General features: G+C 43.7%; 1 protein-coding gene across 3 annotated transcripts in view; it reads right to left on the bottom strand.

The window, feature by feature from the left end:
• Positions 1-26,561, bottom strand: part of SETD7 (SET domain containing 7, histone lysine methyltransferase) — a 69,527-nt gene that overhangs the window by 5,013 nt on the left and 37,953 nt on the right. Inside the window, exons 8-9 of one of the 3 annotated variants that reach the window (XM_053901247.1) lie at positions 23,477-23,634; positions 11,732-12,321 (exon numbers count right to left, since the gene is read on the bottom strand). In XM_053901247.1, coding sequence (XP_053757222.1) covers positions 12,147-12,321; positions 23,477-23,634 — 333 coding nt within the window. In that variant the 3' untranslated portion in view covers positions 11,732-12,146. Of the gene's footprint in view, positions 1-11,731; positions 12,322-13,018; positions 18,816-23,476; positions 23,635-26,561 lie in introns of those variants that run through there. The other 2 variants (XM_053901245.1, XM_053901248.1) reach the window with 2 other exon arrangements.

Below are 26,561 nucleotides of genomic sequence, written 5' to 3'. Positions count from 1 at the left end.
AGAAACAGTATCAAATCCTTACCACAAGAGGGAGCTGGACCATGAAGAATTAATGGGTTGCTTTGGAACTTAAAAACGGAGAGCGCATGTGATTTGGGGTAAGACCAGTATGAGTAATGGAGGCAGAAGTCATTCCACGAGTAATTACCCCATTCTTGCAGTTGCTTATATCAAAATTCAGAGTTAGCCTTGACTCCTAACTTCCCAAGGTATTAAGCATATCCTTTTATTCTGTTACTTTGACATCTGGGGCCTTGCTGACCCTGGGCTACCAAGTCCAAGAGACGGCAAACAAGTCATGCTTTTCACATGCCCAGACACCACTGCAGGGCCCACACCACAACCAGCTTCTTTATACTCGGCTCTTACAGGCTCTCGCATGCTGGGCCGCTATCACCCCAGGGCCAGACTCCAGACAGCTGTTGAAAGTATTCAAAGTAGTCAATCTAAACCTGCTTACCTTGCCTCACCTGTTCCTTTTTCCCAAATTATATTGGAGATCCTTGCCCACCTTTTCCCCTGCTCCCTTCTCACTGGCATTGATGCTTCCCTGTGGCTTGCCCCTGGCTGGGGCTCCGTCCTGGTGTGCTCTCTACTTTTAGGAACTGTGAATAGCCAACTGTCTTTCACTGGCACTTGTCTCCTGGTGTGTTGGCCTCACCATACCTGACTAATAATAAAATATATCTTTGAAAATAACTAACCCCATATCTTGTCTCTGCAAATCCTATTGTCTCTGCCTTTACTGTATGTCTGAGATCCGACCCCTTATCCTTGTCCCTTTGCTCCCCTCCACCATCATCTTGTTCTTCCTGCAGTTACCTGGCCCCATGCTCACTCTAGTCTGTTCACCTGTTAACCGCCAGAGTGATAGAGTGATCCTGCAACAGCTGGAAAGCAGCTCTTACCACTCTGTCATTCAGAATACTCCAATCGATGGGCTAATAGAAATTAAAATTTTAAGTGTTTTCGGGGGCACCTGGGTGGCTCAGTCGGTTAAGCATCTGATTCTTGATTTTGGCTCAGGGCATTATCTCATAGTTCGTGAGTTCAAGCCCTACGTGGGGCTCTGCACTGACAGCACGGAGCCTGTTGGGATTCTCTCTCTCTTCCTCTCTCTCTGTCCCTCCCTTGCTCACGTTCTCCCTCTCCCTCTCTGAAAATAAATAAATAAACATTAAAACAAAGTGTTTTTGGAACCTACAGTACACTAAGTTAGACAAAGCTGATTTGTTTTTAGAAACAGACAAAAGGAGTTTATATCATGGGTTGATTTCCCATTACACTCTGAGTTAATAAACAAAGTCCTTAAAATGGCGTTGAAGGCCCCCAGAGATCTGGATTTCTGCTCTTCCTCTGAGCACTTGAGCACATCACCCAATCCTCTCCTTCCCAGCCATCCTGGCCCGGACACTCCACGCAAGTTCCCACCTCAGGGCTTGGCTCACTGCAGCCCTTCCTGCACCTGGAAACTCCCCAGACCACCTGGTTTGTGCTCTCCCTTCCTCAGTGAGGGCTCCCGATCTTGCCCCTGCACGCCTCTTCCCACACTCCTTCCCCCTTCCTGGTCCCACAGCACTTTCCTGGCACCTACAGCCATTCTTTGGCTGATTTGTGATTAGTGGCCCCATGCATGTGTAAGCTCCACAAGGCAGGGACTTTGTTGTTGTTCAGTGCTGAGTTGTTAATGTCCTAGAATAGTTGGCTGTTAGTAAAGCTTAAGAAATATATGTTGAATGAATGAGCAAACTGAGAACATGATTTTTAAAAAATTTATTGTTGAGCTAGCTAACATACAGTGTAGTTAGTCTTGGCTTCAGGAGTAGAGTCCAATGATTCATCACTTACACACAACACCTAGTGCCTATCCCATCAAGTGCCCTCCCCAATGCCCTCAACCCCCCACCCCCATCAACCCTCAGTTTGTTCTCCGTATTTTAAGAGTCTCTTATGATTTGCCTCCCTTTCTGTTTGCAACTTATTTTTCCTTCCCTTGCCCTATGGTCTTCTGTTAAGTTTTCAAATTCCATATATGAGTGAAATCATATGATGTCCTTTCTCTGACTGCCTTATTTCACTTAGCATAATACCCTCCAGTTCCATCCACGTTGTTGCAAATGGCAAGATTTCATTCTTTTTCATCGCTGAGTGGAATTCCATTGTATACAGGTATACCACATCTTCTTTATCCATTCATCAGTTGATGGACATTTGGGCTCTTTCCATAATTTGGTTATTGTTGAAAGTGCTGCTATAAACATTGGGTTACATGTGTCTCTGTGAATCAACCCTCCTGTATCCTTTGGATAAATTCCCAGTAGTGTTACTGCTGGGTCGTAGGGTAGTTCTATTTTTAATTTTTTGAGGAACCTCCACATTGTTTTCCAGAGTGGCTGGTTCATTTTGCGTTCCCACCAACAGTACAAGAGGGTTCCCCTTTCTTCATATGATTGCCAACATGTGTTGTTTCCTGGGTTGTTAATTTTAGCCACTCGGACCAGTTTGAGGCGATTGTAGTTTTAATTTGTATTTCCCTGATGATGAGTGATGTTGAGCATCTTTTGATGTGTCAGTTAGCCATCCGGATGTCTTCTTTGGAAAAGTGCCTATTTGTGTCTTCTGCCCATTTCTTCACTGGATTTTTTTTTTTTTCAGGTGTCGAGTTTGGTAAGTTCTTTATAGATTTTTGATACAATCCTTTATCCAATATGTCATTTGCAAATAGCTTCTCCCATTCCATTGGTTGCCTTTTAGTTTTGTTGACTGTTTCCTTTGCTGTGCAGAAGCTTTTTATCTTTTTTTTTTAATGTTTATTTATTTTTGAGACAGAGAGAGACAGAGCATGAATGGGGAAGGGTCAGAGAGAGAGGGAGACACAGAATCCGAAGCAGGCTCCAGGCTCTGAGCTGTCAGCACAGAGCCTGACGTGGGGCTCGAACTCACGGACTGTGAGATCATGACCTGAGCCGAAGTCGGACACTTAACCGACTGAGCCACCCAGGTGCCCCCAGAAGCTTTTTATCTTGATGAGGTCCCAATAGTTCATGTCTGCTTTTATTTCCCTTGCCTTCGGAGACATGTCAAGTAAGAAGTTGCTGTGGCCGAGGTCAAAGAGAATGCTGCCTGCTTTCTCCTGTAGGATTTTGATGGTTTCCTGTCTCATATTTAGGTCTTTCATCCATTTGGAATTTATTTTTGTGTATGGTGTAAAAAAGTGGTCCAGTTCCTTTCTTCTGCATGTTGCCGTCCAGTTCTCCCAGCACCATTTGCTAAAGATATTGTCTTTTTTCATTGGATACTCTTTTCTTCTTTGTTGAAGATTAGTTGGCCATATATTTGTGGGTCCATTTCTGGGCTCTCTGTTCTATTCCACTGGTCTATGTGTCTGTTTTTGTGCCAATATCATACTGTCTTGATGATTACAGCTTTTAATACAGGCTAAAGTCTAGGATTGTGATGTCTCCAGCTTGGTTTTCTTTTTCAACATTATTTTGGCGATTCAGGGTCTTATGTGGTTCCATACAAATTTTAGGATTGTTTGTTCTAGCTCTGTGAAGAATGCTGATGCTATTTTGATTGGGATTGCACTGAATGTGTAGATTGCTTTGGGTAGTATCGACACTTTAACAATATTGTTTTGACAATCCATGAGCTTGGAATGTTTTTTAATTGTTTCACATCTTCTTCAATTTCTTTCATGAGCTTTCTATAGTTTTCAGCATATAGATCTTTCACCTCTTTGGTTAGGTTTATTCCTAGGTATTTTATGGTTCTTGGTACAATTGTAAATGAGATCGATTCCTTGATATCTCTTTCTGTTGCTTCATTATTGGTGTACAGAAATGCAACTGATTTCTGTACATTGATTTTATATCCTGTGACTTTGTTGAATTTATCTACCATTTCTAGCAGTTTTTTGGTGGAGTCTTTCAGGTTTTCCATGTAGAGTATCATATCATCTGTGAAAAGTGAGAGTTTGACTTCTTCTTTGCCAATTTGGATACCTTTTATTTCATTTTGTTGTCTGATTGCTGATGCTAGGACCTCCAACACTATGTCGAACAACAGCGGTGAGTGTGGACATCCCTGTTGTGTTCCTGATCTCAGGGGGAAAGCTCTCAGTTTTTTCCCATTGAGGATGATATTAGCAGTGGGTCTTTCATATATAGCTTTTATGATGTTCAGGTATGTTTCTTCTATCCTGACTTTCTTGAGAGTTTTTATTAAGAAAGGATGCTGTATTCTGTCAAATGCTTTTTCTGCATCTATTGACAGGATCATATGGTTCTTATCCTTTCTTCTATTAATGTCATGTGCCATGTTGATCTGCAAATATTGAACCAGGCCTGCAGCCCAGGAATGAATCCCACTTGATCATGGTGAATAATTCTTTTAATATAATGTTGAATTTTATTTGCTAGTATCTTGTTGAGAATTTTTGCATCTATGTTCATAAGGGATATTGGCCTGTAATTCTCCTTTTTAGTAGGGTCTTTGTCTGGTTTGGGAATCAAGGTAATGCTGGTTTTATAGAATGAGTCTGGAAGCTTTCCTTCAATCTCTATTTTTTTTTTGGAACAGCTTGAGAAGAATAGGTATTAACTCTGCTTTAAATGTCTGGTAGAATTCCACTGGGAAGCCATCTGGCCCAGGACTCTTATTTGTTGGGAGATTTTAGGTAACTGATTTAATTTCTTCGTTGGTTATGGGTCTGTTCAAATTTTCTATTTCTTCACTTTTGATTTTTGGTAGTGTGTGAGTGTCTAGGAATTTGTCCATTTCTTCCAGGTTGTCCAGTTTGTTGGCATATAATTTTTCATAGTATTCTCTAATAATTGTTTGTATTTCTGTGGTATTGGTTGTGATCTCTCCTCTTTCATTAGTGATTTTATCTTAACATTTTTTTAATGTTTATATATTTTTGAGAGAGAGAGAGAGAGCCAGAGCACAAGTGGGGGAAGGACAGAGAGAGAGAGAGGGAGACACAGAATCCCAAGCAGGCTCCAGGTTCCGAGGTCCCAGCAAAGGGCCCCACACAGGGCTTAAACTCAGGAACCTGAGATCATGACGTGTGCTGAAGTCAGACGGTTAAACAACTGAGCTACCCAGGCACCCCTTTCATTCATGATTTTATCTATTTGGGTCCTCTCTGTTTTCTTTTTGAGAAGTCTGGGTAGGGGTTTTTCAATTTTGTTTATTCTTCCAAAAAAACAGCTCTTAGATTCATTGATCTGTTCTGTTGGTTTTTTTGATTCGATATTGTTTATTTCTGCTCTAATCTCTATGATTTCTCTTCTTTTTCTGGCATTGGGCTTTCTTTGCTGCTGTATTTCTAGTTCCTGTAGGTGTGAGGTTAGGTTCTGTATTTGGGACCTTTCTTGCTTCTTGAGATAGGCCTGGATTGTAATGTAAATTTCTCTTAGGTCTAACTTTGCTGCATCCCAAAGGGTTTTGGACTGTCATGTTTTCATTTTCATTTGCTCCCATATATTTTTTAATTAATCCTTTAATTTCCTGGTTGACCCACTCATTCTTTAGTAGGATGTTCTTTAACCCCCATGTATTTGGGGGCTTTCCAAATTTTTTCTTGTGGTTGATTTCATGTTTCAGAGCGGTGTGATCTGAAAATATGCATGGTATGATCTCTATCTTTTTGTACTTGTTGAGGGCTGTTTTGTGACCCAGTATGTGATCTATTTTGGAGAATGTTCCATGTGCACTTGAGAAGAATGTGTATTCTGCTGCTTTTGGATGAAAAGTTCTGAATATACCTGTCAAGTCCCTCTGGTCCAATGTGTCATTCAGAGCCATTGTTTCCTTATTGATTTTCTGCCTAGATGGTCTGTTCATGGTTGTAAGTGGAGTATTAAAGTCACCTATAATTACAGTATTATTCTCAATAATTTTACTTATGTTTGTGATTAATTGATTTATATTGCATTCTTCCACAGTGGGGGCATAAACATTTACAATTGTTAGCTCTTCTTGATGATTAGCACGTATAATTATGATATAATGCCCTTCTTCATCTCTTGTTACAGTCTTTGTTTTAAAACCTAGTTTGTCTGATAAGAGTATGGCTACTCAAGCTTTCTTTTGACATCCAGGTGCATGATAGATGGTTCTCCATCCCCTCACTTTCAATGTGAATGTGTCCTCAGGTCTAAAATGAGTCTCTTGTAGGCAGCATATAGACAGATCTTATTTTTTTATCCATTCTGATACCCTATGTATTTTGATTGGGCAGTTAGTCCATTTACACTCAGAGTGATTATTGAAAGATAGGGATTTAGTGTCATTGTGCTTTCTGTAGGTTTCATGATTGTGGTGATGTCTCTGGTCCTTTGTAGTCTTTGCTGTTTCCACTCACAGAGTCCCCCTCCCCGCCCCCCCCCCCCCCCAACCCCTTAGGATCTTCTGCATGTCTGGTTAGTGGTCATGAACTCCTTTAGTTTTTGTTTGGGAAAGCCTTTCTCTCCTTCTATTCTGAATGACAGTCTTGCCGGATAAAGGATTCTTGGCTGCATACTTCTCCTAGTCAGCACATTGAAGATTTCCTGCCACTCCCTTCTGGCTTGCCAAGTTTCAGTGGATCGGTCTGCTACTACCCTTATGTGTCTACCTGGTAGGTTAAGACCCATTTATCCCCAGATAAAGAGTTCTCTCTTTATCTTTGTATTTTGCCAGCTTTACTATGAGATGTTGTGATGTTGACCTGTTTTTGTTGATGCTGAAGGCAGTTCTCTGTGCCTCCTGGACTTGGATGTTTGTTTCCTTCCCCAGATTAGGGAAGTTCTCAGCTCTAATTTGTTCAAATAAACCTTCTGCCCCCTTTTGTCTCTCTTCTTCTTCTTCTGGAACTCCTATGATATGGATATTATTTCATTTCATTGAATCACTTAGGTCTCTAATTTGCCCCTCATGGTCTAGTAATTTCCTGTCCCTCTTTTTCTCAGCTTCAGCATTTTCCATAATTCTATCTTCTATTTCACCTATTCTCTCCTCTGCTTCTCCCATCCTTGCTGTCACTGTATCTAGTTTGTTTTGCATCTCATTGACAGCATTTCTTAATTCATGGTGACTATTTCTTAGGTCTTTGATCTCTGCAGCAATATCTTCTGTTGTCTTCTATGCTTTTTTCAAGTCTGGCTATTAGTCTTATGACTAATTAGTATTATGACTAATAATTTTAGTCTTATGACTGTAATTCTAAATTCTTGTTCAGATATATTGTTTATATCTGTTTTGAGCAATTCTCTGGCTGTCATTTCTTCCTGGAATTTCTTTTGAGGGGAATTCTTCCATTTCATCATTTTGGCTAGGTTTCTGTCTTTTACATGTTTTAATAGTTTGTTATATGTGCAGTAAAAATGCCTGATTAAACAAACAAACAGAGCATAGAAAGGAAGAAAAAAGAAGGGAAAAGAGAAGGAAAGAAAAGAGGGAAAAAAACCAGACTGACATACAAAACCACAGGACAGCTGTCTGTTGGTGCCTGGGGGAGAAGCTGTCTGGTTTGGTCCGTGTCAGTCCCACTCTGGTAGATAAGCAGCTACTAGGCATGGAGGGGCAGGGTTTGGTGTAAGCGGTCCTGCCTCCATCCGGGGGCCTCTGTCCTGTTCCCTGACGCCCCACCATGTTGGTGATGGGGAGAAAAATGGTGAAACTTCGATCTCTCCTCCCTGGATCAGGTGTCCCAAACCACGCTGTTCAGGCTGCCCTGGCAGAGCAGTGCCGGCATCGGTGGGTGGCTTGCCCTGCTCCACCGTCTCCTGTGTGTCCCAGATGCTCAGCTGGGATTCAAACCCTGATCCCACACCGTGTGAACCCAGTTCTGGGGTAGCACCACTCCGCCTAGCTGTTAAAGGCCTCTGGCTGGTGCCTGCAGGCTCTTTTCTCCTTGGGGGGAAGCAATATACCCTGTCCCCACAGTACTCAAGGGAGGGGACTGCTCTCTCCCAGCGTGCCCCCCGAGATCACTGCTGTGCCCCGGGGGGTGGCTGCCCTCCCCGCTAGGTGAGCACATGTGGCAGCAGCTTCTGTCTGGAGAAAGTCCTGCATCCCTGATAACTCTGATCTTCAGCTCTTAAGGCTGTTCTCAAAGTAGAAACTGTCTCTGTCTGTACTTTTCTTTCTCCTGTGGTTGAAAGGTTCCCCACGGTCCGGAGAGGTTTCTCTCTTGTCCACATACAATCCCACACTTCCCGATCTCTCTCTCTCTTCCTTTTGTCTCTCCACAGAAGGGGTCCCCTCCCCTCCGTGCCTATGCTGCCGGCTGCTTTCTCTCTCCCAATTCACAAACACTCACCTCTGCCTCGCCAAGCTGTCTCCTAAATCCGTGATTTTTCTGTCACTCCGCAGACCGTGTTTCTGGGTGTTCTAAGTGTTCTGACCTCAATACAGCTATGTTTGAGGGACGAGGGAAGTCCCAGTCCCCCTACTTCTCTGCCATCTTGGAGAGTCCCTCAGAACCTGATTTCTCAAGTAAACACATGCTGGCTTAGTTGTTCTCGCATCAGATATTTGGAGACTGCTTCGTAAGCATCTGCTAGGATACACTTGCTGGTCCCCCAAAGCCTGTCATGTACATGAGAAGCCAGCTAGATGTTTCACTCATTGAACAGTCGAGGACATGCATTGCATACCCTGGTGTGGCCTGTCGGTGTCCACATGGTGCAGACTATGTGGGGGAATGGCGAGGGCAAGTCCTGAAGAATTAGGCCAGCTTCCTGGGACATGGTCTCTTCGTTGGGGACTTCTTGGAAGGAGGCAGTCTTTGGCTATGCCCGGAAAATGGCATTCCGAAGCAACAGGGCCACAGTTAGTGAGCTTGCGCCATGGGTCAAACGCAATCTTTTGTTTTGTTTCAGTTTTTTTTCAGGCATCATTGTTAACGCAATTTTACACATAAGGAAACTGAGGCACAAAGAAGTCAGGTCACACAGGACATGGCAGAGCTGGTTTTTTCAACCTAAGATGATGATCAAAGTTCTCTTAGCCATTCTCTCCCATTCCTTCGTTCAATTTATTGAATGTTTACTATGAGCCAGCTGTTAAAGATCCATCAGTGAAGGAAACAGACTAAAATACATGCCCACCTGGAGCTGACAGTCTACAGGAAGAAGACAATAGACAAGCATGATAGATACTAAATTACATAGTGAGTTAGGGGTGACACATGGTATGGAGACAAAGAAAGGAAGGTAAACTGGTTTGGGGATTCTAACTGCAATTTAAGTGGGTGGCCAAGGAAGCCCTTATTTCAGTGAAGATCTGAAGGAGGGAGAAAGCCCTGCAGCTATCTGGGAGGAAGACACCCACAGGTCCCAAGAGGGGAGCGAGCCTGGCATTTCGAAAGACAGGCAGGAGCCAGTGTCTGCACTCGAGGAAGGCGGAAGGAGGGGTAGCATGCATCATGCAATCTTTTCAATCCCCAAGCAACCCTGGGCAGCGGGTTTTATCCACATTTGCCAGAGTGCAACCTAGAGTCCAAAGTCACACAGACAGTGCCAAAGCTAACTAACACCAGGTTGACTCAAAAGCAAACAATCCATTAAAAATGGGCAGAGAACCTGAACAGACACTTTTCCAAAGAAGACATACAGATAGCCAATCGACACATGAAAAGGTACCCAAGATCACTAAGCATCAGGGAAATGCAAACCAAAGCCACAATGAGATACCACCTCACACTTGTCAGGATGGCTAAAGTCAGACAAGAAAAAACAAATGTTGGCAAGGATGTGGGGAAAAGGAATCCTTCATGCACTGTGGGAGTGTCCGTTGGTGCAGCCATTATGGAAAATAGTATAGAGATTCCTCAAACAATTAGAACTCGAACTACCAAATGACCCAGCAATCCCACTTCTGAGTATTTATCCAAAGAAAACCAAATGCTAATTCCAAAGATGTATGCACCCCTATGTTCACTCCAGCGTTATCTACGATAGCCAAGATATGGAAACCACCAAAATGCTCACCGATGCATGGATGAATGGATAAAGAAGACGTGGTATTTATGCACAATGGAATACTGACCAGCCGTTAAAAAGAATGAAATCCTGCCATTTGTGACAACATGGATGGACCTAGAAGGTATGATGCTAAGTGAAATTGGTCAGAGAAAGACAAATACCATATGATTTCACTTTTGTGTGAAATCTGAAAAACAAAACACACACACACACACACACACACACACACACAAACACACACCGACACAAAACAAACAAAATAGAAACAGACACATCAATACAGAGAACAAACTGGTGGCTGCCAGAAGGGAGAGTGTAGGCTATGGGCAAAATAGGAAAAAATAAAAATAAAAATACCAAGCAAAAAAATCAGTCTCACTGTAGAGCCCAGCTCCTTCCCACCACCTGGCCCTCCCGGTGCCACCATCCTCGGGCAAGAACAGGGAAGTCTCGTCACTGAGGAAGCTTCGCGTGGTGGAAGTGAGGAGTGAAACATAAGATGGGACAGAGAGGCTATGGCAGAAATCCAGGCAGAGAGGTGTTGGAGCTCTGGACCAGGGCAGGAAGCAATGAGAATAAAAGCATGGGAAGCTGGTCTGTGTATCCCATGGATTGGCCCAAGGAGGGACCATGGTCAGGGAGACCGGCTGATTAGCTGGCTAAGCAAATGATCAAGGAAAAGGAAGACTCCGGTTATTCACTGATGGTCTTAACATGTGAAGGGCAGGAGGAGAGAGGAGATCCCACAGTTGTGGTTAAGAGAACAGCCTGGGGCCCAGCCATCCGGCTTCATATTCTGCCTCTACCACTTCCATGACTATTACTTAACTGCAAGTTACTTAACATCTCTATGCCTCAGTTTTCCCTTCTGTAAAATGGAACAATAGCAGCAGCTATAGCACATGGCTGTTAAGAAATAATCTAAATATTTAAAACTGCCTTATACACTCTACATAAGTGTATCGTTTAGAACCTCTCTCATATGCACCACTTGAGAATTCTCTAAATTGATCTGAAGTAATTTAAAAATCCTTTCATTTATTTAAAGAGACTAACCTCCTTTCTTCTCTTAAGAAAATAAAGCAAAACCTGTGTCGCAGATGAGGCAGATACTGTGGGTGGTCAGCCTAACTGTCATCTCTCCTTTCTTTCTTGCTGCCAAAACCCCAGCTTTGTTCAGGCCAACCACCCATCTCCACACAGCTATATGCTTCAGTCAGATAATCATAGCACCCCCATGGCCCTTGCTAAATGATTAGTTTAGGTTTCCTCAGTGGTAGAGATCACAGAAGAGACTTTCCTTTTTACCCACTGGATGCTGCCAAATCCGGCTGTGATGTCTGGAACTGCAGCAGCCATGTTGTAATTGTGAGGTGAGCTGGCCCCTGAGGGCAAATCTGACAGACTGAGAATTGCAGAGCAGAAAGATAGGACCTGGTTGAGCTGCTGAATGATTAACTCCAGCGTCACTCAACAGTGTCTTGCTTTGTGAGGGTCTTACACGTGAAGTAATAAATCTTTATTTCTTAAGCCATATTGAGTTGGGTTTTTATGCTTCTTGTTTTTATGTTTCTTAAAGCTGGAAGCACTCTGACACTTTGAAGTAAAAATTGGGGAGCAATCTAGATAAATCCATTCATTTTTTTCTATGTACCCTATAAGAAGTGAAGCTCTAATTTCAAAATCATAGCTTTTGCTTTTCATAAACAAACAAAATTTTAAGAAAAACATATACCAATGCATTGCAGCAGACAGAGTTTGCATTATCGTTTTATATAAAAGGCAACAGTTGCTTTCTAAAATATTTTTGGGGTAGAACTTTCTTATTGAACCATCCCAAATTAGTCAGATGCTGAGCTGAAATTAAACGTCCACCACAGCAGAAGTGCCTTCTGAATGGCTGCTATCTAATTCTGGATATGACCACTGAAATAATTTCAAGTCTAATATGAACTAGCAGGCTGAACAGTCTGAAACATTAAAACCTAAAGAAAGATATTTAGTGGAAGGTACATGTGGGGACGATTACTGAGACCAAAAGAATGTGGTCTCGATCTTCCTCACCTTACCTTATTCTACAACCTTTGACTCCACACCAATTTTAATGCCCCCAAAGTTGCCTGAGCCTTCACTTTTTGAGATTTTAGCTTCTTAGACTTACCCCATTAGCATTTAAATTTTAATCTCATACCCCTCTCCTGCACAAGGAGGAAGAATACTAATATTGTGTGTTAGTGGGTGAAACTTCGCCTTAAAGATCCAGCATATGGAAGTGTCTCTATCCAAGTGATGAATCTGATCCAGCATCAGGTTGGATTTAATCATCTTACTTGCTTCGGTCTTCTTCCTAGGAGGTGTGATAAGATCAAAGACTGGGCAACTGAGGGAGATAAGATAAAACAGGAGGTCTCACCGCCTGCTTCAGTTTAATGTCTAACTGCCCTTCACGTAGTACCATCCAGCTTACTACAATCCATTGCTTTGGGTCCCTGGGCACAAGGCACAACTAATAGCAAAGTATTATTTTTACATATGGTATCTTTGGCTTTTGTTCCTTGGGAATGTTGTAGGGGCAAGTTTGGGAATGCGAGCTGCGATCTGGGGAGGAGTCAGGGGTTGCCGGTTTCCTCAGCTCAAAGCTGTCCTAAGGTCTCCACAATCTACCGCAACATCTCACAAAATTCCCATTATCTTCTTTAAACCATGAGCCGAAGCTTCCCATCCTTCAGGTATTTCCCCTGGTCATTTCATTTATAGCCAAAACCCTTAACCTTTATGTAATCAACTAGACCCTCTTGTGTGAGGTTGATAATTCTTCTGGATTCATAGGTACACGTGGAGTCGTGCTAAATACAAAGCTCCTAACCATTTTATACCCCTCCTCCCCTCTCCTCTAATGCTTTGAAAATGGCAAATGGCTAATCACATTTTAAAATAACTCAAAGTGTAAAAGTTGGCTTAGTAATTTCGACATACAATAGACATGTCATAAGAAAAATGTTACTGCCTTTCCGCCCTAAATGACAAAGAAAGACACTGACAGATGATTGTATATTTTGTTTAATACTTGCATTGTTTCTATAGCGCAATTATAGCAATCTTTAAATTTACTTTTCATTACAAATATTTGTCAAGTTTTGTTTCAGAAACATTTTTCCTACTCTCTTGCACATGCACCCAGACACACTACAAAAAAACTCATTCATAACACAGTAAGGGCAAACATTATTCATGTAAACATCTTTCATTAATTTCCCATAATTTAAAAAAATCATAGAATCATAGATCTTGAATAAGGCTCATAGATTTAGTTCAAATTCCACAAAAGACCAATCTTTTGTTAACTGTGACGGGGTTAACTTTTGGTTGCAATGAATGCTGAAAGCATACCCCTAGGTTCCAATCCTTAAACATACCTCACAACCTAATAAATGCATTTCAGGATAAAAGGAGAACGTAGAAAACGCAAGAGGAAACCTTTGAAAGAGGGAGCTCAGACCAGGAACCTGATTTCTTCTATAGTAAGCAGACATCACACACCCCCGTGGTTTCCCAATGCAAGGATCGAAGTTAATTATAGGAACCCAAAATATAACCAAGTCACTATGTTAAGATACATTGGCGTGTGTGTACATATTGCTAGTATACACAGTGAAAATTTGTCATGTTTATCATTTCTTTATATCCAGGACCGAAGCAGAGGGAAAACAAACAAACAAACAAACAACCCACTCAAGTTGAATGCCGTTACAAAGGAGTTGTTCTAGTAACGTAAGAGTCAGGAGAGTTGGGAGGTATGTCCCAGAGATGTGATTGGTCTTGATATTAAAACGACTTCTAACAACAGTGTGTAAAGTCACAGACAGAGGAAGCAAGGATTTGCATTATCCGAGGACGTCTCTCTCTGGTTGAAAGTTTGGTGCTTGCGTGCATAGTCTCCCAGAGCTGAGACAGGAAATGGACTGTGCTGAGAAATGGGCCCCTTGCCAGCGGCTCCCTCCTCCTTCCTCCCAGTGAGGCGGAGGCCAGGAGGCAGGGACTGCTGGCAAAACCGTGAAGTTCCACCCTGGGGTCTGAACCCCAACTCCACTGAGGGCAGCCTCCCTGACATGTGTGACTAGGCAGTAAGGGTGGCGGTTGATGGTGGCCAGAAAACCCAGTTCTAAGGTTCCCACGGCCACATCTGGCTTCTGATTCTGCTGCCCTGCAAAGAAATTGTGCTCCGGATAACTGCACCAGTGTCTCTAATGCCTCTAATTCACTCGCGGGCCCTCAAAGGCCTGGAGTGATGTCACTTAAAGGTGGACACACCTCCATGAGCACCTAACTTACACCAGGAAGCGGCAGAGGCACTGGGGAAGCCTACAAGCTCTCTCCACGTCAGATGCAACAACACAGGGCAGTTGCCATGAGTCAGAGTTATTTGTAGGCTTTTGAGTTTTAAAAATCAAAATTGACCTGCATTGTATCTCAATAGACTCAGGTAATTCTCACCAAAAATTTTGTAATTTGTTTAAATAGCACTGGAATAATTCAACTTCATTTAAATATATTCATTCTACCGTGAAAATATTTCATACAAACATCTATTTACATACAAACACATTAAAATTTGTGAAAAGGGTTTCCACCCCTGTGGTTGTATGGCTTGAAATAGTTTCATTGCTTTGAATATGTCTGCACACATTTGGCAAAATAAAACTATTAAAATTTAGTAGTTTTAAAATAAAAAAAGTGACAACAAGGCTCCAAATTCCTGAAGGGAAAGATCAAAGAAAACACAATCTATCAAGGTACCTCAAGTAGATGTAAATTTAATATATTTTGTGAACCTTTGATCTGTGGCAAATAAACATTACAACTATCAGTCTTGCAACATAGTTTTGCTTGTTTTTCTAAAAAAAAAAAAGATGTCTGGATTCTAAATCACTACTCTTAAGACAGAAACTTGAGGCAACTGTTTCAAAACAAGGCAAAACAGAAAACTATACTTTCTTGGAAGATCTTAAATGCACTTTGTAGTGAGTGATTTAAAATTTTATATATTAAAGGAAAGTTTCTATAAAGTGCCACATACTGTCTCACTGAGAAGGCAACCCTTGAATTCACTGTTTACAGTTACTGCCATTTTAATAGTTACAATTAAATGTTGTAAATGGTTACACTTTTGCTTCCACGTTGGCCTTTCCAGGTTGTTGGTGATAAGGAAATAGTTTTTCAAGTGTGAAGAACCCGCAGAAGGCAAATACATTTAACTACAGCCCCGGACAGGTTCAAAGAGGTCTTGAAAAACGAACTTCCTTCTTTGTTTCTCAGGTAGACCAGGGATGAAGCAGGTTAAAATAAGAATAGGTACTATGAAACTCAAGCCCTCCCTGCCTGTTGCCTCTTAATGTCATCGTTCCTTTGTGTCAGAAACTCCGTCCTTACCGTTGTCTTGTTAGTCCGTTCAAATGTCCATGTGGGACATACTCCTACAGATTAGTTCCTATTCCTAACTCTAACACAAGATAATATTTTGTCATAGAAAAGCTGCTAAGGAAAGATCTAGTCATGCAGGAGTTGGACCGAGACGGCTCTGAGTGAATCTCCTCCAGACGCACCCTCACGGGTGCCAGCGTGTTTTGGGAGAGCACAAAGTTATTTCTTTATTCCCCACCGCATGGAATCTTCCACAATTCTGCTGTGGTCATGATGCGACCAAAACTACCAGATTTGGCTGCTTCCTGACATGTTTCCTTCCACCGTGGATGTAAAGATTCAGTAGACAAATACATCCCGAGGCTTTCCCTGTCACACTTCGGCTCGAATAAGGAACAAACACGTTCCTTTCTCACCCGTTAATTCCTTATGGTACCTCAAACCACCACGACTTCTTTACCTACCTACAGAACACAGTGAACCTCAACCCCCCTCTGATTCCAGTCCATGACAAAGCCTTCCATTTGGGAGTAGGGTTTGGCGGGGGGGGTTGTGGGAGAGCAGGAGCGACAAAGCCAGGCAGAGACAGAGTAAATGGCCAGAGGTACGCACGGAGGGCCTCGCAAGAAAGGAGAGACGCTCAGAACAGGGAGGTAGAGCACGGAAAAGAGCGAGAGATCAGCTGGACGTGGACAGCAAAGATTCCTACAGACAAGAGAGGAAGTGGAAAGACATGGGACTGGAGAACAGGAGGAAGAGCCAGAAGGCACACGAAGAGAGGAGGTGAGAAAGAGCGAGAGAGAGCAAGAGAGAGAGAGAGAGAGAGAGAGAGGCTTGGGTGTACTTACTGTTTCCCCCGATTTGTCTGAAGGTCACAGACACACTGCTGGGTTTTAAACTGAGGGTTGTCATTACATATCTAATTTGAAAAATGGGTTAGCTGGTACTCCTTACAACTCTTCAATGCCTTATATCAAAGGAAAGGAAGGAAGAAAAAAAGATTCCATTTGAGTGGGGTAGTTCCAATAACCCATCAGGTCAGAGATTACACCCCCCACTGCAGCCTCAGCAAGAATGACATTGTCCCCGGGAATGACGTCATTCGAGGCACAGCTGTGTTGGAAGTGTGACCGGCTCCATCCTGACCTCGCTCGCTGACCTGGCTCTACAGCTCAACTGGCCGAGGGCCAAGTAGAGCCATCTTTCTCCTGAAGACAGTCACTGACTTTGGGACGCATTTGAATTAAAGCACCTGTCAGAATACAAGTCCCGGGACTGTCCCTCTGTCGCTGTCTACAGAATGGTCTCTTTCTACAGAGAAGAAGCTATCCTATCCTGCTGCGTTTTCATCTAAAAACCCTATTGGTTCCTTTCGCGGGAGATCTTTCTGGCAGCCCTGACCACTTCTCACATGTGAACACTCAGCTCATCCTCCCTGAAACCACCGTCACCTGGATGCACGCCTTGCGCTGGCCACGTGCCCTGGCACTGCTGGGGGAGGGGGGGGGAGCTCCAGGATGCTGGGCCCTGCAAAGGAGGGAGGGGCCCCTTCTGTCACTGAGGGCTGAATCCTGTGTCCAGGGGCCGCCTGAACTGAAAGTTGTGAACAGCGCTGGATGGAGCACTTTTGCTAACTTCTTCCTAAGAACAACGTGCACCTGACAAGAAGGAGCAAATTCTGTCCTGTTTATTTACTCCTCTCGCTGCTACCAAGCAATCCGTGCTCAGCCAGAGCTCCCCCACTGGCTTGGAAGGCTTTCGCTCTCGAGACGAAACCGGCTCAGGTGACAGGTGCCACCACCAGCGGCTGCATTTCAGAACCACCGCTGCTCTCCAGAACTTTCCAGCTGCCTTGTGGAGGCATCTGAACAAGACATGGCTAGGGCACGTGGTGAGGGTGCTGGCAAAAGCCCAGAACTCTCAGAATTCATTCAGAGCGATCCCAGATACGTTACATACCTAACTAGCTAAACTAAAAAAACAGGGGTTTTCTCCTTATTTCTGCACTTGTGGTTATACATGGCTCGCAAAATCGCTGAAATGCTATTGATATCATTGCTTTTAAACTATACAGGTATTACTCTTAATTCACAATGCTTTGAAGCAGGTAAGTGCTTTGAAGTTACAATAATGAAGAGTTTTAGTATTAAGGTTTAGATTTGTACCTAGTGATCAGTATGTCTCTCTTAACAGTAGCAATTAAAAAAAAAATCAACTTTTGAATTCTGTGTTAGAATTCTAGTTTGTTATTTGACTTTTGAATTCAATGCACTGTGCCACAAGCCAGACTGCTCTATGTTATGTACATTTAAAGTGTACCCGAGGAGAAGAAATTACTAGTACTATTAAAGATATTGCAAAATTGCCACAGTTACTGCTTAGAAGTACTAATTTCCCTCTCTCCTTTCTTAAAGTATATATTACAACTCTTCCATAACTTAACGCAAACAACGTAAACTCATCTCTTCTCACATCTTAAAGCAAAGGTATCTTTGTTTACATGCGAGAATAATAATTCTATAATAATACCCTGGCCCTATGAGCCAGTTCTTTATATTAGGACATAATAATGAAACAATGATATAGAAAGAGCCAGAGAGACCTACGCACTGGCACGGACACGAAATCCATTTGGAAGTTTTCTCTTATAAAAGATATAGCTAAGATAGAGAATGAGACTGAGGGGTGAAATGACTCAAAAAGTGGGGTTCTGTTCGCTAGGAAAAAAAAAAACAAAGCCATTCTATTGCAAGATACAGATCAAAGGTTAAAAGGCAAATTATACTACATTTAGAGAATAAAAATGTAGTAATTCTCTATCCTCCATACGGCACATACACCAAGTGTGAAAACACACCTGGTGTTGGCCGTAGGAAAAAACATCATGGAAAAACCACTGGCTAAAAATGACTGAAAAGCCCCCTTTCCCTTTTTCAGTCTAATCATTTGGCATCTCTGAGTGTGGTACAGATTTAGACTTGAACCACCCAAGAACATCATGCTGTGTCAAGTGTTCGACAATACCTCTCAGTAGGACGTTGTTGCAAGGCTAGCTAATTTTAAATCTGGTATGAGTAATACAGTCAAGCCTAGTTAGTATGCGAGAAAGTCGTTGCTAACGCAGCGTGAGAGGATGTGATGTCACAGCATGAGCAGTCCCTGGTTGTCCCGTTGTCGGAAAACGTAGTGCATAGATCCAAGTTTCTATTCCAGGTCTCTGAAGCCCAGGGCTGAGCCTTTCACTTCTGCTGGGTGGCCTGGAAGGCCTTTAGCTCCACCTGGTACCACTCAGGGGCTTCAGGCCCACTCTTCCCCGGGGGACTGTGGTCATAGCCGTAGGCCACGGTGAGTTCCTCATCAGCCTCCACGGCTCGGAGTGTGCGAATGCATTTGATGGGCCCAAAGCGGGGGTGGACAAACCTAGACACCAAGATGCACACAGTCATTCCTGGGCCAGACCAGGAGGTTAGAAGCAAAGCCTGGGTGCGGGTGGGGGTGGGGGTAGGAATCCCCCACGAGCTCTTCCCCGGGCACCACTGGTAGGTCCTCAAGTGTGGCCCACGTATCGGCCAGCATCAGCTTCTCACCTGCGAGCAGCTAGACGTGGAGAATCTCAGCCCCACCCAGACCTGATCTGGAATCTGCATTTTAACAACAATTCCAGGTGATTCATGTGCACGCTCAAGTTTAAAAATCTCTGTTCTATCTTTTTGAGCATATATGGCACTCTGTATTTATAAACCAACAATCATGGTCAACCACAAAAATCTGTCCTTAATGAGAAACTGGATCCAGAGCAGCCGGTCGGCATTTTGGCTCATGTGGCCCGTAGCAGGCGATGAGCCGGCTGTACCTTGTGGGCAAGGCTTTACCAGGATGCTTTGGGAGCTGTAAGGAAGAGCCCTCCGGACTTTTAAAAGCAAAAAACTCTGTATTCCACCTATACAGACAGAGGAAGTGTTGTTTTCTAGCATAAAAGTAGATGAAGATTTCTTTCCAAGAGGGAAGCCTAGACCTCTCTCCCAACCTGCCTTTTAAATATTTCCCTGTGAAGCATCTTGTGAAGGGAGCAGCTGTGGGTGTCTCAGAACCTGAGGCAGGGCTAACGCTATGGCTACGTTCCTCTACCAAAGGCTCCCAACCCGGTTCACTCCCATAACACCTTCGGGAGAATAGGAGATAAGTAAGTAACAGACTTAGCTCACCTAACGGCTTCCGAAACCCCAAATGGATATATACATATATGTAAGGCATGGCCAAAAAGAAATTTGCTTTATTTCTATATGTATTGGTCAAATAAATCTCATTCGTTTATAGTCACATTTTGAGCAAAGGACATTGAGACACCAAAGGAGAAGTTTCCAGACCCTAAGTTAGATTGACACATGCACCATGATAGGAAGTACTTGGCTAGTTCCCTCTATTGGTGGTGAGGAAAGGAGTGTGTCTGTGGTTTAGGGACATCTTTTACGTGGTGGACAAAGGAACAACCTCACCCTCACTCCCAGGGGTCTCTATGTTCACCCCACGTGGGTGTCATCTTTCCTGGAAAGCACTCTTTTTTTTTTTTTTTTTTTTTTTAATTTATTTTTTTTTTTTATTTTATTTTTGGGACAGAGAGAGACAGAGCATGAACGGGGGAGGGACAGAGAGAGAGGGAGACACAGAATCGGAAACAGGCTCCAGGCTCTGAGCCATCAGCCCAGAGCCTGACGCGGGGCTCGAACTCACGGACCGTGAGATCGTGACCTGGCTGAAGTCGGACGCTTAACCGACTGCGCCACCTAGGCGCCCCTAAAGCACTCTTGACTCAGGGTCAGAAGACTCTGGTATGAGTCCTGGTTCGACACGTTATTACTGCCCCCTCTCAGAGAGCTTACTTCCGTATCTCTGAATCTCACTTTCCTTACCTGCAAATTCATGGTAATACTAGTAATCCTAATCCTATAAGAGTTGTCATCGTGACAAAATAGGATCACATATATAAAACATCTCACACAATACTTGGCACAGAGGACTCAGCTAACTACATGTGCATTGTGTGAGCATGTGCACGCGCACAGAATTCTCACACTGTGCCCCATTACAGACATCCATCCCTGCCCCGGGAACTCAGGAATTCCTTATGAAAATCACAACTCTTTGTCTCTAAATTAAAACATTTCATGAAAAAAATAAGACCCCTGGGGTGCCTGGGTGGCTCAGTCGGTTAAGCGTCCGACTTTGGCTCAGGTCATGATCTCGGGGTTTGTGAGTTCAAGCCCCACGTCAGGCTCTGTGCTGAGAGCTCAGAGCCTGGAGCTTGCTTCAGATTCTGTGTCTCCCTCTCTCTCTGACCCTCCCCCGTTCATGCTCTGTCTCTCTCTGTCTCAAAAATAAAGGTTAAAAAATTAAAAAAAATAATAATACCCCTGAAATGGAGCTCAAGCTAATCTTCTTGTGCACTGAGAAAGTCTGGGAGAAGCCTAAGACTTCTGTTACAACCCTCTTCTATTTTCATTTTCCTACTTGTTACTGTTATTTTCAAAGAGTAGAAAATGGACACCCTGAAAAAAACTCAATTTCAGGTGCTGATTCTCCAAGGCAAGCACTAAGGCACAACAATTAAGGACACTTAGCCACTTGGACTAAGAGGTCCGAGTTTCCTGTCCATGAGTGAGGGGACAGTAACGGAAGTTGCCCCACAGAGGTACTGGGGAGGACTAAATGAGGTAATTCAGGAGAAGCTGTTTGCACAGCACCAGCCTAAAGTGCTCAGAAAACACCAGCAGCACGATTACTGGTCAAAGCAAACCTCTGCACCGAGTGGTTTGGCCCCTTGGTGACATGTTACCTATATTTACAACCAGGAAAGTAGTCCATTTGGCATTTTGTATCAGACTACAGCTTATGGGGATATTGTTTTGTTTATGTCAAAGTGTGCATAATAATACCAACGATTTTACAGACAAATGAATGCCGTGAATTGGTATCTGAATTTTTTTTTAAGTGTTTAGTTTTGAGAGACAAAGAGAGAGAGAGAGAGAGAGAGAGAGTGAGGGAGGGAGGGACAGAGAGAGAAACACAGAATCTGAAGCAGACTCCAGGCTCTGACCTGTCAGCACACAGCCCAACGCGGGGCTTGAACTCACGAAGGGTGAGATCGTGACCTGAACTGAAGTCAGAAGCTTAACCAACTGAGCCACCCAGGTGCCCCATGTCTCTGAATTTTATATTATGATATATTATTATTCAGGTAGTCTTCCCATTACCCCAAACAACTAATATTTCACATTGGACTCAAAGAAAATAACCCTGAAGAGTACAGGGACTTGATTCTGCACAAATGGTTCCCTCCCTTGTCTCCTGTGCTCTCTTCCTTTTGGGGAGAAAAATCATGTCCTTGCAATGAAATCACAGAACTAATTTGTTTTGAAAGAGCAGTCTTAGTAGCATTTATTATCGCTAGTTACCACTGCTTTAAACGATTGTTGGTAAGCTGTGTGCAGCTTGGAACGATGCTTTGGCCTAACTCACACTGGCCACGAAAGCCTTGGAGTTAATAACAGTGTCAGTTTCATTTTACATGACACATGTCCTTTGCCATTTCTACCTGCCCTTTAAACAGCAGTTGTAGCTTCAGTACTTGTTTCTGGGTGCCAAGGGGAGCAAGTCCCTGCCAGAACAATTTTCGAGCCATCTCAGGGATGCAAGGAGGGACATTCAAATCCTGGCAATTTTCCCACAGATTAAATGCACAGGATCTAATCCTGCTTCTGTTAACAAGCAATACACTGAGGGACCGCAGGCTCTAACTGAGCAGAAAAGGTTGCACGCAGCTGCCTGGCCCCCAGGAGGATCTGGCATTCTCCAACTGAGCTAAGGAGATCAATGATGATGGTACAAGGAATCCCAACTATACCCTTCAAGGAATAGTCAGAGACGCTTCACTTTGGGAGGAGGACATTCAAGGGGTATAGGAAAACTTCTAAAATATTTGTAGGGCTGCTACGGGGAAGAGAGACTGGCATGGTGCACGAGAAAGGGAAATGATTAGGGCCAAGGGCTGGCTGTTCCAGGAAACCCACTTAGTATGCACGGAAACAACATTCTAATCATCAGAGCCCAAAAGCTAGTTTCATAAAATCTTCAGTTTGTCCAGATAGCTGCCCTCAAGGGCGGCTCCCCGTCGATGGAGGTTTACAAGAAAAGGTTCTACGAGCAGGTGGAAGTGGAGGCTCAAACTCTGAGAGGTAGGATTATTTGGCTTTTTAAAATAAGAGCTTTGTTGAGATGCAATTTATATACCTCATAATTCACCCATTTGAGGTATACAGTTCAGTGGGTTTCAGTCGTGCAACCATCACCACTGTCTAATTTTAGTACCTTGCACCACCCTCAAAAGAGACCCCATGCTCATGCGCCATTAACCTCATTTCCCTCCACTCCCCCCGGCCCTGGGCAACCACTGATCTATATTCTGTCACCATGAATTCTGCTGTGGTGGACAATTCATACCAATGGAATCATACACTATGGGCCTTATGTGACTAGCTTCTTGCACTTAGCATGATGTTTTCAAGGCTCATCCACATTGTAGCATGTGACAGTATTTCTTTCCTCTGTATTGTCAAATAATGCGGACTCTGATTTCAGGGGTCTTTTCCAACACCGAGACCTTGTGCCCTAAGCTCTAGCGTTTTATTTTCCTCCTTCCTTTCACACCTAAAAGAGTTCACTAATCTCCACTGTGCAGAACAATTTTAATTTTTCTAGTATTTCAAGTATAACACCACCCTTACTTTTCCAGAATGAGACAACGTAAGGACAAAAAAGCATCAACAAAACAGCGCACACAAAGTACAGTATTTCTGTAACATTTCTACCCTTCCAAGCACTTTTCCATTTCTTGGCCTACTAAGGCCAGAGGAGGAGCTAGTTAGATTCTGAGTTTCAGGTCATAACTGGGAGGGTCCTGGGAGGGTACTTGGAGGGAGCGGCCTTCTGTGGGGCAGGATGACACCTGTTACATGCCCTCCTCAGTCTCAGGGCCCTGGCGGATAGGACCTAGATCTGCCCTGGAAGCTCGGTGTCATACTCACATGTCGTAGATGCAGTTTGGAGTGAAGGAGTGATTTGCCTTGTGTCCCAAGGAGGCACAGTACTTGGATACATGGTTGTAGGGCTCAGGCACATCAATGACCGTTTCTTCATCGAGGGAGAGGGTATTCCCATTAAGGGCCCAGTCTCTGCTGTCAACCTGTAGAAAACAAGAAAGCAAACATTAGAGATAGCCATTCTCCCTAAATCTCAAAGAACATCAGCAATATTAACTCATTTATCCTTATGTTTCATGGTTTGAGTGTTATATACGTGAAAAGAACCTAAGGCATCTGTCTGCAAACTGATGGTGCGAAAGCCATTTATGGGCAGCACCAGGCAGCTCAACTTACAATGTATTAATTTTTCTTTATCTTCTATGAAAAAAAGGATTTGAAGTCCCTTAAAAGACACACAAAAATATAACCAGATGTCCCTAGGTTGTTTATTTCTTCACTGCAGGCTAAGACTTGTTACTTCAAAAGCCTTCCAGCACCAAACTCAAATTTTTACACATCTAATTGTTTTTTTTTTAAGTTTATTTATTTTTGAAAGAGAGAGAGACAGACAGAGTGTGAGTGGGGGTGTGGGGCAGAGAGAGAGGGAGAGACAGAATCTGAAGCAGGCTCCAGGCTCTGAGCTGGCAGCACAGAGCCTGATGTGGGGCTCGAACTCACAGACTGAGAGATCATGACCTGAGCCGAAGTCGGACACTCAACGGACTGAGATACCCAGGAGCCCCATTACACATCCAATTGTTTTTTAAAGGGCCCAAACAAAGCAGAGTTTTAGCCATTCAGGGCCTGCTTTCCTGGGGACACCTGACCCCACATCTGCCATCAGTAGATTAGATAATTCCAGCACCATAAAGCCCCCAGACGGCCTCTGTCCTTTGGAGGTCTCTGGCCCAGAGACCCCTCACCGTACCCCAGGTCACCTAGACACATAAGCCCCCTCTCTGCCCCTCTCTTTCCTGGGAGTTCCCTGCCTTCCTCCTGCTCTGTTTGTGGCCTTCGTGCACAAGCTTCTGGACCTTTTCATGCTGGGAGCACATCCCGTCTCTTGCCGCCCTGTCTAAGCACTGCCCAGTGTCAAGAAAACCTGTGTGCTACTGCCTCCTGTGGTCTTATCTGTTTCTCTGATCAACCTCCAAATCCCTTGGACCCCTACTGTGAAGGAGATGAGGCAAAAGAAAAACAAAAGTAAGAACATCGAGTGGAACCAGAACTTGAGAATGCAAAACTGTGTTTCAGGAGAGTCCTTCACCTTTGTTACAAGCGGGTGACCAATGTGACCAGCAGAGTTCCCAGCTACCAGTGTGCTTTCTTACCTACATTAGGGCTCATTCACTAATAGGCTTCCCTTCTCCAAGCCACTTCCCCACCCCAAGCCACAGCCCAGGATCTGGTGATGCCAGCCGAACAGTTTTTTGAGAGTAAATAGGATCACTTTTTTTTTTAAGTTTATTTATTTATTTTTGAGGTGGGGGGGAGGGGCAGAGAGAGGGAGAGAGAGAAAGAACCCCAAGCAGACTCTGCACTGTCAGCATGGAGCCCAGTGCAGATCTTGATCTCATGAACCATAAGATTGTGACTGGAGCCAAAATCAAAGAGTCGGATGCTTCCCCGACTGAGCCACACAGGTGCCCCTACGATCACATTTTTATATAGAACTATTGACTCTCAGAGGTGTACTTTCTCTCCTGCCCCTAAATTACAACTGGGCTATTATTTGTACCTGATATTTATTCAACAACTGTTTACTGAGTGCCTACCATATGCCAGGTACTGTCCTAGGTGCAGGGAATATAGCAGTGATGAACGTGAAAAAAAATCTTCACGGGTCTTAATATTCCAGCCCTGTCATGTGATACTGAGATACCATCTACCTTAGGTTGCTGTCAGTTGTGTATTTTTCTTATCTCCCCAATAGAATCTAAATTTCAGGAAGGAGGGTGCCTATCCATTTATACAGTACAGCACAGTGAGTTTCGCCTGGAGCCAGATTCTGCTGTTTGAAATTCTGCTTGAACTCTGACGGTTACTGTATTTGTGACCTTGGGCAAATGGCTTACCCTCTCTGGGCTTCAGTTTTGTTTTCTGTTATCTAAGGTTAGAATAAATAAGTAGCGTGTCACTATCCTGAGCCACCTTTCATATGCTGAATTTCCTGGATCGTCAGACACAGAAGTCTGGCTATGACCAGGGGATACCGCGTGCCCGGCCACGGCTCAGTTTGAGTGCAAAGCCATCCTTGTCGGTACGACGGCTTTGAAAGTGCAAACACTTCTGATGGCTCAGAGCCTGGAGCCTGTTTCAGATTCTGTGTCTCCCTCTCTCTGACCCTCCCCCATTCATGCTCTGTCTCTGTCTCAAAAATAAATAAGCGTTAAAAAAAAAAATTAAAAAAAAAAATGGGGCGCCTGGGTGGCTCAGTCGGTTGAGCGTCCGACTTCAGCTCAGGTCACGATCTCGCGGTCCGTGAGTTCGAGCCCCGCGTCGGGCTCTGGGCTGATGGCTCAGAGCCTGGAGCCTGTTTCAGATTCTGTGTCTCCCTCTCTCTGACCCTCCCCCATTCATGCTCTGTCTCTCTCGGTCTCAAAAATAAACATTAAAAAAAAAAATTAAAAAAAGAAAGTGCAAACACTTGATGATTTCATGGCATTTCCCCCATAGCAGTCCACGGCAGGAAGTAAAAAAGTGAAGACACGAATGAGCAATAGAACCAGCAAGCCCAAGTCCTACACGCTTAATGCAAGTGAGACCAGATGGAGATGACAAGCCAGGCTAAAGCATCGACTTTCTGCCCTTAGGCAGACATGTAAGGAAGTTCATTGTGAAGCGAAGAAACAGAAGCAAAAACACACATGAATTCTGGAAAATATATCAAAGTTGTATTTTAAAGGCAAGAGATGATTATTCTTTAACTTTTTGTTTTCGTTTTTTTTGTTTGTTTTTGTTTTCTTTTTGGGGTTTTTTTGGGTTTTTTTTTGGCAGTAGAACACTTCCTGGCTGGATGCAGGCTACTGTGTGACTTTTGCACAAACAGGAGGGGGCCTGCCTATACAGTGCCCTGTGCAAGATCATA

The sequence above is a fragment of the Panthera pardus genome, unplaced genomic scaffold, assembly GCF_024362965.1.
Source record: "Panthera pardus isolate Hobbes unplaced genomic scaffold, ASM2436296v1 HiC_scaffold_13, whole genome shotgun sequence".
Lineage (NCBI taxonomy): Eukaryota > Metazoa > Chordata > Mammalia > Carnivora > Felidae > Panthera > Panthera pardus.
Note: the sequence above shows the minus strand (reverse complement) of the source record. Positions and strands in the feature narration are given on the sequence as shown.